The sequence below is a fragment of the Cetorhinus maximus genome, chromosome 7 (assembly GCF_964194155.1).
Source record: "Cetorhinus maximus chromosome 7, sCetMax3.hap1.1, whole genome shotgun sequence".
Classification (NCBI taxonomy): Eukaryota; Metazoa; Chordata; class Chondrichthyes; order Lamniformes; family Cetorhinidae; genus Cetorhinus; species Cetorhinus maximus.
In genome coordinates this window covers 88,812,262-88,829,466 of record NC_135885.1, presented here as the reverse complement: position 1 = coordinate 88,829,466, position 17,205 = coordinate 88,812,262, and the positions used below count along the sequence as shown (strand labels likewise).

The 17,205-nt window shown below is 38.5% G+C and overlaps 1 protein-coding gene across 4 annotated transcripts in view; it reads right to left on the bottom strand.

Annotated features, from left to right (window-relative positions):
* Nucleotides 1–17,205, bottom strand: part of birc2 (baculoviral IAP repeat containing 2) — a 32,638-nt gene continuing 15,433 nt past the window's right edge. For all 4 annotated transcript variants that reach the window (XM_078545826.1, XM_078545830.1, XM_078545828.1 and 1 more), the window contains exons 6-9: nucleotides 15,041–15,283; nucleotides 13,375–13,629; nucleotides 2,775–2,816; nucleotides 1–2,477 (exon numbers count right to left, since the gene is read on the bottom strand). In XM_078545826.1, coding sequence (XP_078401952.1) covers nucleotides 2,284–2,477; nucleotides 2,775–2,816; nucleotides 13,375–13,629; nucleotides 15,041–15,283 — 734 coding nt within the window. In that variant the 3' untranslated portion in view covers nucleotides 1–2,283. The remainder of the gene's footprint in view (nucleotides 2,478–2,774; nucleotides 2,817–13,374; nucleotides 13,630–15,040; nucleotides 15,284–17,205) is intronic.

The window sequence follows — 17,205 nt, the reverse complement described above, 5'->3', positions numbered from 1 at the left end:
CTTCTTTGCTGCAATATTTTATTCAAAATCTTACATCTACAAAAATAGATTCTCATAATTTGCACCAACTTCCTCATTATGAATTCCTATATCCACATTTATAATTGGTTTTATGTAAATTACAGAGTGACCGGTTTATGAGTCCAGTCACCAAGCCGAGAAATTACGTAAAATGTTTCGAAATATATTCTCCCCAAAAAGAGACACACAGATGGAGAGAATGAATGATATACTAATTACACACAACTTTTCAAAAGTACACTTCAAAGTCTAAACTGTCACATTTTGAAACTGTCAGTCAAGTGAGAAGAGGTAGATCAGCTCCCTTCTTTCTCCACTCCTTACTGACTACAACAGGTAGCCAATTCATTAAGTGCTTAACTGTTTAAGTGCTATGACTGTAAACAACGCACACACATACAGGTTTTCTTGTAAGTTTTTTTTAAAAAGGATTTATTGTACTTGACTCTCAAACTCAATAAAAATGTTCCAACTCTCACTCACACATACATTCTAGAGTTCACACACACGTAAGTCACAAAGTGAAGGGGTAGGGTTAAATTGTTTAAGAATCCAAAAAAAAGTCAGTTGTATACAGATCCTGTAGATGGATGCCTTGGATAGTTTCAGACTGGGCTCGATGGTCTTTCCAGATTTTGCTGAGACAATTTAAAGATGTTGATGGACGATTTTATCTTTACTTCCAATGTCAGAAACTGCTGGGTTGATTTTTAAGACACTGCCCGCAGCGTGTAGCTGGTCAAACAAGCAGGGCATAGGCTTGCAGGATGGCTGGATTGAGAGAGAATGTGTACTCAGGGTCTTTCGGGTCTCACACCATAACTGCCTCTCTTCAGACTTACCTGGAGAAAACCAGTTTCTTAAACACAAAGAGGGTTATTCTGCCCCATCAGGTGATCTCCTCTGACAAACTGACCAGTTATACAAACATGGTCATAGCAACCTGATTCCAGGTCCATGGTTTAGAAATGATTAGATTAAGGCTGGACAAGTTCCCTTCTCAGCCAGAGTACAAAATGATTAAGTCTAATGCCTTGTTCCATACCCAATTCAACACACAGGTGATGTCTAGTTGTTTTGTGAATGGTTCAGGAGATGGGTCATTTACATTCATCCAAGTTGTCGCTGGTGGGCTAATTTTAGGTAGCCCAACTCTGATTTAATGGCTTTGGAGTTTGTAGGGTACTGTAACGCAAATGTTCTTAGAAGTTGCTGTTTAAGTTATTTAAAATACTTTTGTTTAGTCTTTTTACTTATCCGGTAGTTTCACTTACTCAGTAAGCAGAGTCATTTTCAATATAAAACATGGGTTTTATAACAAAACCAAGTAATTATTGTGCTTTGCTGGCTGTTAGATGATTTATAATATTCTAATACCTTACACCTACATGGTAAAAGCAGTGTCACCATCATTCTAAATTAATTTTAAAAAGGTTTCTTTCAGTAGAATAGCTGATAGTTTATAATTTGTACAATAGTAAATCTGCATGTATAATTTGTACAATAGTAAATCTGCATGTATAATTTGTACAATAGTAAATCTGCATGTATCATTTGTACAATAGTAAATCTGCATGTATCATTTGTAGATAAGAGGATCAAAAATTCCTTCAGACCATTATACCATTGCTGAAATGTATTTGCTATTGACTAGAAAAATACAAGACTTATCATAGGAAAAGTCTTGATTTGAAGTGCAAAATAATGCCATTGTACCTGACTGAACCTATGACAAAATCATCTAACAGCCAGCAAAGCACAATAATTACTTGGTTTTGTTATAAAACCCATGTTTTATATTGAAAATGACTCTGCTTACTGAGTAGGTGAAACTACCGGATAAGTTTCCTTTCAAATCCTTGTCCAAGATTGCATCCAGGCAGATTTTTATCTGATGCCTTTAATATAATCATGCATGAATTATCTGGAACTATTAGATTCAGTCAGGTACAATGGCATTATTTTGCACTTCAAATCAAGACTTCTCCTATGATTTTCTATAGTTCATTAACATATATATGATTTCAATAAAAAATAAAACTGAAGTATGCATTATAATTAACACAATTACTATCAGAAATCCTAATTAAAGTTTTACTTTTTAAGCTCTTTACATAAAAAAGTTGTTTACTTTGCCTTATAGAATGTAATTTGGGTCACGCCATTTCTATGAACAAGCTGATCAGAATTCAGATGTTCTCAATGAATAGGGTATTCATTCTAGGCTGACTATATTTTGCATCATTAAGTTAGTTAGGAGGACTAGGACAAGAATGTTCTAACTGTTCCTTTGATGGTACCACGGCAGATTGGGCACTTCCTAAGGGAAGGTGCACAGTCTGTACAAACAACCAAATGACCACACATTATAAACACAACCGAGACCTCCTTGTCCATACACACTTTACAAGTTCTTTCTTCCTGTAACCTTCGTAATTGCTCTTCCATGGTCAAGCCTAAAGAAAATAAAAGTTTTGTTAGCTCTGAAAGCTCAGTGGTCCACTAGAGGTTTGTTGCCTGAACATTACAAAAGTTAACAGTACAAGTATTTTCATACTGAAGAAATTAGTTAATCCAGGAACATGAGACATCTTCAGAAGAACATTTTTCCACCCCCCCACCCGGTCTTAATACAGCTGTTACAATAGATTTAAAAATATAATGTTTTGCTTATAAATTCAGTTTATAATTAGATAAAACTATATTTATGCACCAACAGGAAGGGGGTGGTATAGAAGGAAGAAATAACTTACCCATCATATCTGATGATGCTGAATAAGGCAAACTTTTTTGAACTGAAACATAAAATAGATCAGAGACTATTATATATAGTAAACAGTGCAACAACAAATTTGCGCACAAACTTGATATACAAGATAGATAAATATAGAGATGCGTTATTTTCATAATGCAGAAAGCATCCCAAAAGTTTCTTATATGCAGTTTGGGGAGTGAGGGAGGTTGGCGAGGGGGAAGCTGATCCTGGTCAGTGGTGGGAGAGTTAAAAAAAGTGACTGAAAGTTTGTTCTTCCAAAAATGAGCAACAAAAAGGGGTTTTAAAGGTATAGAAAGGCATCAGGGGTTAGGGAAGGTGGCAGAGTTAGCTGAAGGTCCTACAAAATATGTGGGGGGAATTGGGATGTATGTTGGGAGAAGGATACACAGAATGGCAGATTCAAAAGACTGGAATGTATTGGAGGAAGTTGCAGACATAGGGTATGATAAGAAAATGGAGGGAGTTGAAGAACAAGGGGATTTCAAAATCTAATACTTTGATGGGGGGTAGAATTCCAGAGTAGGTCAGCAAGATTTGGACAAGGGACAGTACAGAAAAGGATCCTTAAAAAAATGAGTCACTAGCTTTTCTGCCTGTTGTTGCACATCGATAAAAATGCATTTCCTGCATGTTGACAGCTAGGATTAGAACTTTACAAGGCAGTACACCATGGAGCTGAGCAATAGGAGAGTCAGCCAAAAATGATGGAGAACTGCATGAACTCATTTCATAAGTGCAATTTTAAGCAGTTATTGTATGATGAGTTTCAAATGCCATCTCTTCCTATCCCTTGAATGATTTAAAGCATGCTGTGATAACAAGGGGCAATTCTTCTAGTGAGTTAATACAGTAAGCATCAATTTAGGGGAACGGAGGGTGGGAAAAATACATCACATTCTGGAATGATCCATACCCACAATGTCATTTTTAAGTACATGAGTAAGAAAAATCATTAATAAAGAATCTAGGCAATTCATTTCCCTTCCCTGGCCCAGGGTCACTGAAGCCACTTACAGATCTCTCAAAATCTACCAGCTCATCTGTTCCCAGGGATGCTCATGGAGACAAATGTCAACTGTTGCTGGAGAATCATCAACCCGGTGAAAGACATTCTTTGGTTTGCCCGAAACTTGTTGGTCTTCCAGTGCAATGAGTTGCCCATGACAGTGTTGCAAACTGGCACATTCCAAGGTCCAGGACTATGTGTTGAGGAACGCACTAAAGCTTGGGGCAGCTGCCACAAAGACGCAATGGGGAAAAGCCACTGTCTAAGGCCTTTCAGCCACAGTGCACTGACAAAACGGTGTAGAACCCCTCAGGCTTTACACCAGACATTGAATGTGCATAGTATTTATCGCACATGTTGCAATTGTATTGAGGCACCTCAAGAGTGCAATGGTGAAAAGCTGAATTTTATTGCACGTTCCATAATGACCGTTTTAAAATGTTTTGGAATGTTCTTTAAGATACTTTATTCATAAGTATATTTTTTGGGGGGAAAAAAATCTACCAGCTCATCATATGCCACAGAGGTTTTCTTGGCCTGTACAGTTTGATACCATAGACAGTGCATTCAAATACATGGGAGGCTCAGGGGCATTGTGGCAAGCAAAATTTTCTTTAGCAACTCATGTAAATTTTGTACAATAGTAGCTTTAACAATTCCACCAAGGAGGAAATGGTCTCACTTTGAATAATGTGACCACAACTGCATAATCCATTATCCTCTCCCCACAAAATTCAATACAAAAAATTTAGCCCATTATGCCTTTGCTAGAGAAATACAATCCAACCCCACAGCTCTGCGCTTTCCCAAAGACCTGGATCTTGTTCCAAGTATATTTTTTTGTTTTCCCTTAAAAGCTGTAAGGCTCTCTGCCTCGACCATTTCCTGTTACAAGATATTTCATTTCCCTCATCCCCATGAAGGCATTCTGTTCATATTTGCTAAAATATAGCTATTTATATGGGAGAAACAAATCTTCAGACTTTTACAGTATTACAACTGTAAAGATGATATAATTCTCAATGTTATTGGAATTTATTGTTAAATAGAGTAATAGTGGGATGTGTCTCTATATCTATATATATCTATATGTGTGTGTGTGTGTGTGTGAGACTTAATTGAATTAGTCTGGGTGCTTTGATCTAAGAAGAGGGGTTAGGTTTGAAATGTTAATTAGGTAAACATGGAGAAGTTTAAAAACATAGGTATCAAGGTAACATTTGCATTTTGAAATAAACCAGATTGTTTTCAAAGGAGGGGTGAAATGGTGTCACCTAGCCAGGTGAAGTTTAGAAACAATGTGTTTATTTTTCTCAAAGATTACTGGTAAACTTAGTGCTATGAGAGGGTAATATCAGGGGGATAAAGTCTAAAGACAGTGAAACAATGGGTATTTACATTCAAAAAGGAAGATATGTAACAGAAGAGAAGGCTGTTTGATAGGGAAGGCATTTTAAGATCTTAAAAGTGTGTGAAAAGCCTTCAGCATCCATGCCTCAAACTGCTGGCTTCAAAGAGCTGAAGTTAAGAAAACCCACTTAGAATTCGACTTGTTCAGGGTATCATGTTTCTTGCCTGAGTCTTTTAAAATCTGTGTCTTACTGTTGCCTTAACAAAAGTGTAACTGGGAGTTAGATTGATTAGGGGGATTTAGAAGTTATCAGTCATAATTTATGTAGATCTATGTACATATTTAAAACCATTTCTCTATTAATAAGTGTTTAATATAATTTTATAAAACCATAAGACTTGGTGGTCTTATTACTACTGATTTCAAAGCATGCATCTTGAAAGTTATACAAATTGAATATTAGTTGTGACAGCTATTTCAAGTTTCCCTCTAGGATTTGAGCAGCTCAGCATTAACCATTGGCTGTGTCATAACACAATGCACTGAACAATTGAATTATTTTTCAAATAAACATTTATACTAAATTCTCAGTTGCAATGACCACTGTCTAGGAACAAGGAAAATACCTTAAAAGTAACTGTTAATGTTGCACATAGTGAAGCCCCACCCCAAGGACAAGATATAAATCTGGATGAAAATTTGGATCAAGTCAGATTCACAGGATTGATTTGAACTCTAACTAAATACTCCAACTTGAAATTGAATTGCCTAAATGCTTTCTAAAAGCTATGAGAAGAGAGTCAAATGATTATCCTACATGTACTTAGTTCTTTTAAACTACATGCATGAAACTACATGGAATAATTGCTTGGATACAAGCTTAAAGCAAAGTGAAGCACAGGAATGCTTTCAATATGCAGATACTTATTTAAAACACCACCCACCCCCCTCTTTCATTTCAAATTTTTCCCTGCCATACAGAATGATCCAGCCAATACTAATTTTTGTCTTCAGATCATTCTTCATCTAAGTTTGAAATCCTGATTTCCACATTCCCAAATTAAGCTGCTCAAGAATGCTTCAGAATGCCTTGCAAAAAAGCAACTCAGGTGAGTAGAGAGCCAATTTCTGCTACATCAATGCCACCTTAGTCAAGAGAGGGGAATGAATTACTTAAAACAATTCATTACCCATCCACCAATCCCCACAAAAACTAAAATGGGTGTACTGATGAACTCCCCCAAAACGCAGGAACAATATAGTGAGCAAGATGAAAACATAGCAGAAACATTATACATTACACTGAATAATCAAAGAATTGAGGAGGAATTGCTTTAGAGTGATATGAGTGTAGAGTTCACTGTCACATGGAATGGTTGAAATAAACAATACTGATGCATTGAAGGGCAAGCTTGATGTGTAAATCAAGGCAAGGGGCACAATAGTGAGAAATATTTAGAGTGGGAAGGGGCCGGCGTGGATTACAGGCACCAGTATAGAACACTTGGATCAAAAGAGCTGTTTCTGTGTTATAGGTTCCACATAACAATGCAACAGAAACACTAAACAGTAGCGAACAGAAGAGAAAAAGGTTTCTAGAAACCTGGATGAGCAAGAACCCAAAATTGTGGAATGGGTGGTGGAAGAATTTCAGTTACCCAAATAGTGCACAAGAGTTTGTTAAAACACTAATGGGACTGCATGTCTCTAGTTATGCAAAATTATGTCATGTCAGTTTATCAAAGAGCTAACAGTCAGAGGGTGTTCTAGATAGTGATTAGCAATCCAGTTCAAAATAATTATAGAATTGAGATGTTCAAGTGAAAACTTAAAATATACAGTGTACCAACAGATTAGACTAGGGAAATTAGAACTAAAGCCATTATTTTATTCCAGAGTGCAAAATACTTATGAATAATAAACAGAAAATACTGTAAACACTACAGATCTTGCAGCCTCTCTGGAGAGAGAAACAGAGTTAACATTTCAAGTTTTTGACCTTTCATCACAACTGGGAAAAGTTAGAAATGCAAGACTTTGTGTGAACGAAAAGGGAGGGTGGACCAGGATACTGCAGAGAGAATGGAACGTTGAAAGGGGAGGGGAAGATGTGTTTGGTGTTGACATTGTGTAGGATGATCCGTTGAATATGGAGGCTGGTGGGGTGGAAGGTGAGGACAAGGGGAACCTTATCATGGTTCTAAGAGGAAGGGGGTGAGAACATAAAAGTGAGAGAAACTGAAACGGACACAGTTGAGGACCCTGTCAACCACGGTTGGGGAAAAAAGATGACATATCGGAAGCACTAGCATGAAAGCTTTCATCATCCAAACAGATGTGATGGAGAAACTGGGAGAATGGGAGAGTCTTCACAAGAAACAGGCATGAGGAAGTGTAAGGTAGCTGTAGGTGTCAATGGCTTATAGTGAATATTGGTCGACGGTCTATTCCCAGAAATGGAGACACAGAAGTTGCGGATCAGAGAAAGAGTGGCAGATGGACTGTGTAAAGTGAGAGATGGGTGGAAATTGGAAGTCAATGAACTCTGACTTCAGAGCAAGTGCAAGAAATGCCACAGGCACAATCAATGTACTGGAGAAGAGGTGGGGGAGGCCCCCCCCCCCCCCCCCCCTCCCCGCCCCCGCCAAGTAGAACCGGAACAAAGAATGTTCCATTCACCCCACAAAAAGCTAAGCAGAGGTAGGACCCACAGGGGTACCCATGGTAACACCTTTTATTTGGAAGAAGTGAGTGGAGCTGATGGGAGAAGTTGTTGAATGAGAGAACAAGTTGTCAGGTGAGAAAGTTGGTGGGAGATGGAGACCAGTTAGGTCTCTATTCAAGGAATAAGTGGAGAGCTCTCAGACCATCCTGGTGGGGTATGAAGGTAAAGAGAGATTGGATGTGATTAGGGCCAGGAAACTGGAAACTGTGACTCAGGGCATCAGAGGAGTCACAGTTGTATGTAGGAAGAGATTGGACAAGGGGAGAAACAAATCGTTCAGTGAGGCAGGAACAGGCTCAAAAAACTTAATTTTAAACTTTCCCCAGTTCCATTGAAAGGTCACAGACTAAAACATTAACTCAGTTTCTCTCTCCATAGACGCTGCCAGATGTGTATTTCCAGCATTCTGTTTTTATTTTACATTTCAAGCATTCAAATAATTAATATTCTGGCCAAATCAAACCAACCAAAAAAGGAAAAACGGGCAAGAGGAAATGATCATTTTCATAGAATCATAGCATGTTACAACACAGGAGGGTGCCATTGGCTCATTTAAGCCTGGTCTGGCTCTTTGAAAAAGCTATACAATTAGTTCCACTCCTATGCTTTTTACCAATAACCATGCAAATTTTTCCTTTAAGTATTTATCCCTTTCGAAAGTTGGAATTGAATCTGCTTCCTTCACGCTTTGTCAGTATATTTCAGATCCTAACAACTCACTGTCTGAAATTCCCCCCCCGCCTCATGTTGCCTCTGATTCTTTTACCAGTGACCTTAAATCTGTGTCCTCTGGTTACCAAACCTTTTACCATTGGATACAGTTTCCTTACTTATTCTTACCAAATCCCTTCAAGATTTTGAACACTTATCAAATTTCCTCTTAACTTCCCTGCTCGAACAGCAACCCAGATTCTCAGATCTCTCCAGATAACTGAAGAATTTACTGTCTGGCATCATTTTCGTAAATCTCCTCTTTACCCTCTGAAGCCTTCCCAAAATGTGGTGCCCAGAATTATTCTCAATGCTACAGCTGTGATTTATAAACATTTCTTCCTTGCTTTTGTATTCTATTCCCCTGTTTATAAAGCCAAAGGATCCTGTGTACCTTTTCACAGGCTTCTCAACTTATGTATGTACCTCCTCAGGTCTCTTGGTTCCTAGATCCATTCCAAAATTGTACCATTCAGTTTATATTGACCCTTTTCATTCTTTTTGCCAAAACAACTCAATTCATCCTTCTCTGCATTAAATTTTATCTGCCATGTGTCTACACACTTCCATCAGTCTACATTCTCCTGAAGTCTGTTACAATCTTCTTCATTGTTGCTACATAACCACATTTTAGGTCATTGAAGTTATGGCCAGAATTCTTACCTTGATGGGCGGGCCCCACCAGCTCAGCGGCAGGTGGGCAGCCAAACTCCTCCGCCGAAACGGGGCCCGCCGCCATTTTGAGTGGGCGGCCTGCCGACAGGAAGCGCTGGGGGGGGTAGAGGGATTCCCCATCCGTCAAAATGCGCTCTTTCGCGCATGTGTGAGAAAGAGCGCACTGCTCCCTGAGACTAAATGGTGTCTCAGGTAGATCACTGACAGTGTAAAAAAACATTAAAAATGGAAAAATATAAAAATTAACATGTCCCCCTCATGTGACAATGTCACACGAGATGGGACATGTTAATAAAAAGGACAAACTTTATTAAACTTTTTAAAAACGGACATGAAACCTCATCCCGCCAGTGGATGAGGTTTCACATATTATCAGAAGCCTGCTGGGACTCCTGGTCTGCCCGCCAACCTTAAGGTTGGATGGGCAGGGTCTTTAATGATCTTAATTAGCCTGTCAATGGCCTTAATTGTCCATTGATAGGTCGGCGGGCGGACAGGTGATTTCGATGTCCGCCCGCCTTCCTCAACATTTAAATGAACCAGGATGATGTCGGGGGTTCCTCCCGACGTCATCTTCCTGTCGGTGAGTGGGCCCCGCCCCCAATCGCAGACGGGAAAATTCTGGCCTATATCTTTTACACCCAAGTAAAATTTATTTGTTTTTTTTAAAAAGGTAGTGGTCCCAAAACCAGCCCCTAGGGGACACAACTTTACATTTCCCTCCAATTTGAAACAGTTACCGCAACTTTTTGCCATCACTTATCGAAGTTTGCATCCACACAGCCCCATGCCCTTTATTCACTTGGAAGGAGTGTTCAGTCTGGAACAAACCTCACTTTTAAAAAAAAACAAAAATATACATATTCTGGTACTAATCAGTTATACAAGCAAACATCTTGACAGCAACAACCCTATATAGTCAACTTCTCGCTAGTTAAAAATTACAACTGCCAGGAATATCCACGGTCCATTTTGGTACTCCAATGTATTATACTGCACATTGGAAGCAAAGTCAATGGATCCTGACTTCAGGGTGAGAGCAGGAAATGGCACTGACAATCAATGTACTGGAAAGAGATGGGAGGGAGGGGCTTGAGTAGGACTGGAACAAAGAACGTTCCATACATCCCACAAAACAGCAAGGATAGGACCCATGAGGGTACCCATAGTAACACCTTTTATTTGGAAGGAGTGAGTGAAGTTGGAGGAGAACTGTTCAAAGAGGACAACATAGCCATGATTCTCCAAAGAACTGGATCATTTACCCTTTTTCTCAGCAGCAGGAATAGGCCATAAGACGTAGGAACAGAAGTAGGCCATTCAGCTCATTGAGTCTGCACTACCATTCAATGAGATCATAGCTGATCTGATAACCCTCAACTCCACTTTCCTGCCTTTTCCCATAAGCCTCGATTCCCTTACTGATTAAAAAAATCAGTCTATCTCAGCCTTGAATATACTTAACCCAGCCTCTACAGCCCTCTACTGTAAAGAATTCCACAGATTCATTACCCTCCGAGAGAAGAAATTCCTCATCTGTTTTAAATGGATGACCCCTTACTGAAATTATGCCCTCTGGTCCTAAACACTGTCTCCCACAAGGGAAAACAACCTCTCAGCATCTACCCTGTCAAGTCCCCTAAGAATCTTAAAATGTTTCAATAAGGTCACCTCTCATTCTTCTAAACTCCAATGAGCACAGGCCCAACCTACTCAACCTCTCCTCATTAGAAAATCCCTCCATGCCCAGAATCAACTTAGTGAACCTTCTCAGGACTGCCTCCAATGCCAGTATATCTTTCCTTAGATAAGGTAACTAATACTGTTCACAGTATTTTAGATGTGGTCTAACTAGTGTTTTATATAGTTTTAGCAAGACTTCCCTATTTTTATACTCCATTCACTTTGAAATAAAAGACCAACATTCCATTTGCCTTACCTATTGCCTGCTGAACTTGTAGGCTAGCTTTGTGATTCATGCAAAAGGACTCCCAAGTCTCTATGCTGCAGATTTCTTCAGTCTTTTTCCATTTAAATAATATTCAACTCCTCTATTCTTCCTGTCAGAATGCATAACCTCACATTTTCCCACATTATATTCCATCTATGAAGTTTTTGCCCACTCACTTAACACGCATCTATAATCCTCTGTAGACTCTGTCATCCTCACTGCTTGCCTTCCCACTTATTTTTGGGTCATCTGCAAACTTAGTAATAGTACATTCACTTCCTATATCCAAGTCATTAACATATATTGTCAATAATTGTGGCTGCAGCACTGATCCCTGTGGCACTCCACTAGTTACATGTTGCCATCATGAAAATGCCCCCTTATCCCAACTCTGTTTTCTATTAATTAGCCAATCCTCTATCCATGCTAATTTACTACCCCCAACACCATGAGCTCTTATCTTATTCAGTGTCCTTATGAGCAGTATGTTATCGAACGCCTTTTGGAAATCCAAATATATTACAACTAATGGTTCTCTTTTATCCATCCTGCTTGTTACCTCCTCAAAGGATTCTAATAAACTTGCCAGGCATGATTTCCCCTTCATAAAGCCATGCTGGCCAACATTTTCCAATGACAGATGTTAAGCTAACTGGCCTATAGTTACCTGCTTTTTGTCTCCCTCCCTTTTTGAATAAGGGTGTTACATTGGCAGTTTTCCAATCCTCCAGGACTTTACCAGAATCTAAGGATTCTTGGAAGATTACTACTCGTGTATCCATCATCTCTGTAGCTACTTCATTTAATATCCTAGGATGCAACCCATCAGGTCCAGTGGATTTGTCGGCCATTAGTTTCTCTAGTTATAGTATTGTAATTATTTCCTCCGTGCACCCCCATCCCCGACTTTGCCCCTTGATTATTTAGTATTTTTGGAATGCTATTAGTGTCTTCTACAGTGAAGACTGATGCACAGTATTTATTCAACTCCTCTGCCATTTCCTGGTTCCCCATTATTTCCCCAGCCTCATTCTCTAAGGGGCCTATGTTCGTTTTGACCTCTCTTATTTTTTAATATATTTAAAGAAACTCTTACTGTCTGATTTTATATTACTTGCTAGTTCACCCTCAGTTTATTTTCTCCCTCTATTATTTTTTTGGTCATCCTTTGTTGGTTTTTAAAACTCTCTCAATCCTCTGGCTTACCACTAATCTTTGCCACATTGTATGTCTTTTCTTTCAATTTGATACTATTCCTTAAATTCCTTGGTTAACCATGGTTTGTTTATCCCCTTCCTAGAATCCTTCTTCCTCACTGGGATATATCTTTGTTATGAGTCATGAACTACTTTCTTAAACGTCTACCATTGTTCATCAACTGTTTTCTGCTAAACTCCTTTCCCAGTCCACTCCAGCCAACTCTGCCCTCATTCCTTTGTAATTACCTTTATTTAAAGTTTAGCAATGTTCTTTCTGACCCACCATTTCTCACTCTCAAACTGAATACTAAATTCTACCAGGTTATGGTCACTGTTTCCTAGGGGATCTTTTACTCAGATCATTTATTAAACCTGCCTCGTTACACATTACCAGACCCAAAATAGCCTGATCCCTTGTTGAATCCACAACATCGTTCAAAGAAACTGTGCCAAATACACTATGAATTCTTATTCATGGCTACCTCTGCCAATTTCATTTTCCCAATCTACATGAGGGCTAAAGTCATCCATGATTAATGTACTGCCTTTTTTACATGCCCCTCATTATCTCCTGATTTATTCTCTGTCCTACAGAGAGCCTATAGACTACTCCCACCTTCTTCCCCTTGTTATTTTTTAACTCCACCATATGGGCTGTGCATAATTTGCAAGACGAAAAAGCCAATGTACCCTCAGAACATAGTTTGGAATGTGAATTAAAGCATTAAATAATGTTTAAAAACTAAGCTGATTAAAGTTGTACTAGATGCATTTTAAATTCCTATTTACAACTGCCATCGGTTAATGGTTATATGTTTCATGTATAATTTAAGTCTTCAGACAACATAAGCCACTACTAATACACAAAAAACCTATTTGCTGGCAGTTTTGCTATTTCAACGAAGGTCCTAGTTTGACATGGGATTGAACAATACTAAACAAGACAGTGAATTACTTACCATATAATTTTTCATGCAATTCCGGTTCATGTACCAAAAGGACATCTCTAAATGCTTCAGCTACTGCATTTCCCTTGCGAATTACTGTATCGAGTAGTTCTCTGGCTTGTTCATGCGTCTGAGGCTTTTGTTTGATCATTTCACTTTCCATTTTATTTATTAAGGATCGTGTTTCTAGATCGGCAAGCAAGGGTGCTATATTTGTCAAATTCTGACTCAAAGCAACACTATTTTTCTTCAGTAGCAATACATCACCTGCAAAGGGGAAAGAGTTATTCAGAATTTGCTGATTTTTCATTAATTTGTTCTAGAAAGTGGAAGGGGAAGCAATGATAATTAGTTTACTGAAACCTCTTTTGCAATAAATTCCATTGAGTCATATTGCAATTTGGCAACAACACAATAGATTCTTTCAACTGCTTTGAATGGGAACTGCGCATCATGCAAATAATCCATCCCTTTGAAAAATGAGTCTTCAAAATACTAGAAATCAGTTTCTGCACCCACCTCCAACAGTATAGTAAGAAAGTTAATGGAACTGAAGGAATATATCTATTGACTTTGTACCAATGCAAATAACATTTTGAAAGAAATAAAAATTAAGATTTCTAAATGCACCATAACATATGCAAACAAATGTTAGGTTACTAAAAGCAAGTATTGTGTCCCCCAATAAAATTTTATATATACATACAAAAGAATACTCATTCAATTGATAGAGGCACTATCTCCTGATATTAATTTCATGTTAGAAGGAGCTTTCTTAGCCAGACACATTCCTTCGTGTGTTCTGAACAACATGTAAATTCTCTGACTGAAGAGACAGTACAGAACAGAAAAACTTAGATCCAAATGCAACAGAAAAAAAAAATCAAAGTTCCAATTTACCAAGACTAGAAAGATAACTGAAAATATAGGAAGCTTTATAGATAAAATCTCAACTATAATCAAATGCACAATTTTTGGCAGGACCCTTCTTTGGCACTGTAAAGGAGCAAGCATTTTATATAAATGAGAGAAAAGCAAGGGGGAGAAAAAAAACAATACCTGAAGAGGCAATTGGAGTATGTTTCCCCCTGCATCCATTTATCCATTTTCCAGTTCTGCCAGGGATGCTCACCAAAATTTCAGCATGTACTTCAAACCTTAAAGGCTGACTAACCTACTCTACATTTCCATCAAGATCAGTTTTTTGTTTTAGATTTCCAGCAATTACATTTTTTCAAAAAACAAAAAGCTCTGTATTTACAAATTAGTAGGTTGTTACCTAAAAACAAAAGCCAGATTTTTCAAATGGCTGTATCAAACTCAACCACTCAATTTTCTGCACCAGAACACCAATAACTTCATGACTGGTTAGTTGACAGCTCCCAAAGACCAAAAATAGGTCATATGCAGTGCACAGAACTGAACAGCTTGCAATATTTAATCCTAACACTCGAAAACGATTTTTTTGTTTCTCCTGCTCTTACCCATATTCCTTCCTCATTTTCTGAAGGCGTCACTTCCCTACTGAAGTACATTTTTATAGTTGCCAGCCACTCTTACTCAACAACTTATTAAAGCTTGAGTCTGGATTGACGTCCAGGAGGATAACGGGAATTTCACAGCCAAGACTAAACCTGCCTTTGCTCTTATCCATATGCATATTATTATTAATACATACCTTCAGCCACTTCTTCCAGTTTTCTTTCTCTGTTTTCTTGCCTTTCTTCATCTTCAGCATTCAGCAAGTCAGTCACAAGCTCTATAACAGATTTGTAATTCTCTCCACTTGTAAGGATTTTTCTTTGGACAGTCTGCTTCACAAGTCTTCGATCAAAACCCATTTCCATAGCACCTTTAACCACTGGTGTATTCATCATGATTGCATCTTCGGATCGATTTTCCCCAGGTCCAAACTGAAAAACTACGTGAATTGAAAATAGTTAAGTGCAATTTTCTGTCAAGAAGTATAAAAACTCCAAAAAAAAGCTCAAGTGAATACAAATTAGGAGCAGCAGTAGGCCATTCGGCCCCTTGAGTCTGTTCTGCCATTCAATAAGATCATGGCTGATCAGAGTGTGGACTCAACTCCACATTCCCAATTATCCCCGATAATCAATTACTCCTTTGTTAGTCGAGAATATATGTACATCTGCCTAAAAAATATTCAATGACCCTGCCTTAACCGCTCTCTAGGGAAGGGTGTTCCAAAGCTTCTCAGCCCTCAAAATTTCTACTCATCACAGTCTTAAATGGGAGATGCCTTATTTTTAAAACTGTATCCCCTAGTTCTAGTCTCTACTACAAGGGGAACATCCTTTCAGCATCCACCCAGTCAAATCCCCTCAAGATCAATAAGATCACCTTTCAGTCTTCTAAACTCCAATGGATACAGCGCAACCCATCCAACCTTTCCTCATAACATCCCCATCCCAGGTATCCCAGTCGAGTGAACCTTCTCTGAACTGCTTCTAACAAATTTATATCCTTTCTTAAATAAGGAGACCAAACTGTACACAGTACTCCAGATGTGGTCTCACCAACCCCCCTCCTGGACTTCTATAGCAAGACATCCCTACTTTAATATTCTATTCCTCTTGCAATAAACAACATTCCATTTGCTTTCCTAATCACTTGCTGTACTAACTTTTATGATTCATGTACCAGAACACCCAGATCCCTCTGTACTGCAGAGTTCTGTAATCATTCTCCATTTAAATAATATGCTGCTTTTCTATTCTGCCTACCAAAGTGGACAATTTCACATTTTTCCACTTTATACTCCATCTGCCAAATTTTTGCCCACTCACTTAACCTAACCATACCCCTTTGCAGATTCCTTACCTCCTCTTCAAAACTTACTTTCCTACCTCTTTATATCATCAGTAAATTTAGCAACCATACATTTGGTCCCTTCATCCAAGTCATTGACATATATTAAAAATTGTCAAGACCTCAACACTGATCCCTATGGCACTCCACTCGTCACATCTTGCCAACTGGAAAATAACCCATTTAAGCCTACTCTGTTTCCTATTAGCTAATCAATCCTCTAACGATGCTAATATGTTACTCCCTACACCATGAGCTCCTATTTTGTGTGGTAACCTTTGATGTGGCACCTAGTTAAATGCTCTCTGGAGCAAATCCAAAGGCTCCCTTTCATCTGAGTTGTTTTTACTTCCTCAAAAGAACTCCAATAAATTAGTCAAACGTGATTTCCCTTTCACAAAACCATGCTGACTCTGCCCGATTGCACTGAGATTTTCTAAGTGCCCTGCTAAAACCTCCTTAATAATAGATTCCACCATTTTCCTTATGACAGATGTTAAGTTAACAGACCTATAGTTTCCTGCTTTCTGTTTCCATATTTTCTTGACAAGGGGAGTCACATTCAGTGTTTTCCAATCTGATGGAACCTTTCCAGAATGTAGGGAATCTTGGAAAATTAAAACCATTGCATATGCTATCCCAGCAGCCACTTCTTTTAAGACCCCAAGGGTGAAGTCCTTAAGGAGCTGGGGACTTGTCAGCCTTTAGTTCTAATTTTTTTTTCAGTACTCTTTCCCTGGCAATTGATTGTTTTTAGTTCCTCCCTCCCTTCCACCACCTGAGTCAAAATTATTTCTGGGATGTTACTTGTATCCTCTACAGGGAAGACAGAAAATCTCTGTTCAATTCATCCACCATTTCCTCATTTTCCATTATTAATCAGGAATCAGCCTAGTGAACCTTATTTGAATTGCCTCCAATGCAAGTATACTCTCCTTAACAAGGAAACCAAAAACTGTACAGAGTACCTCTAGGTTTCATCTCACCATTGCCCTTTTCCATTCTTTTACACTC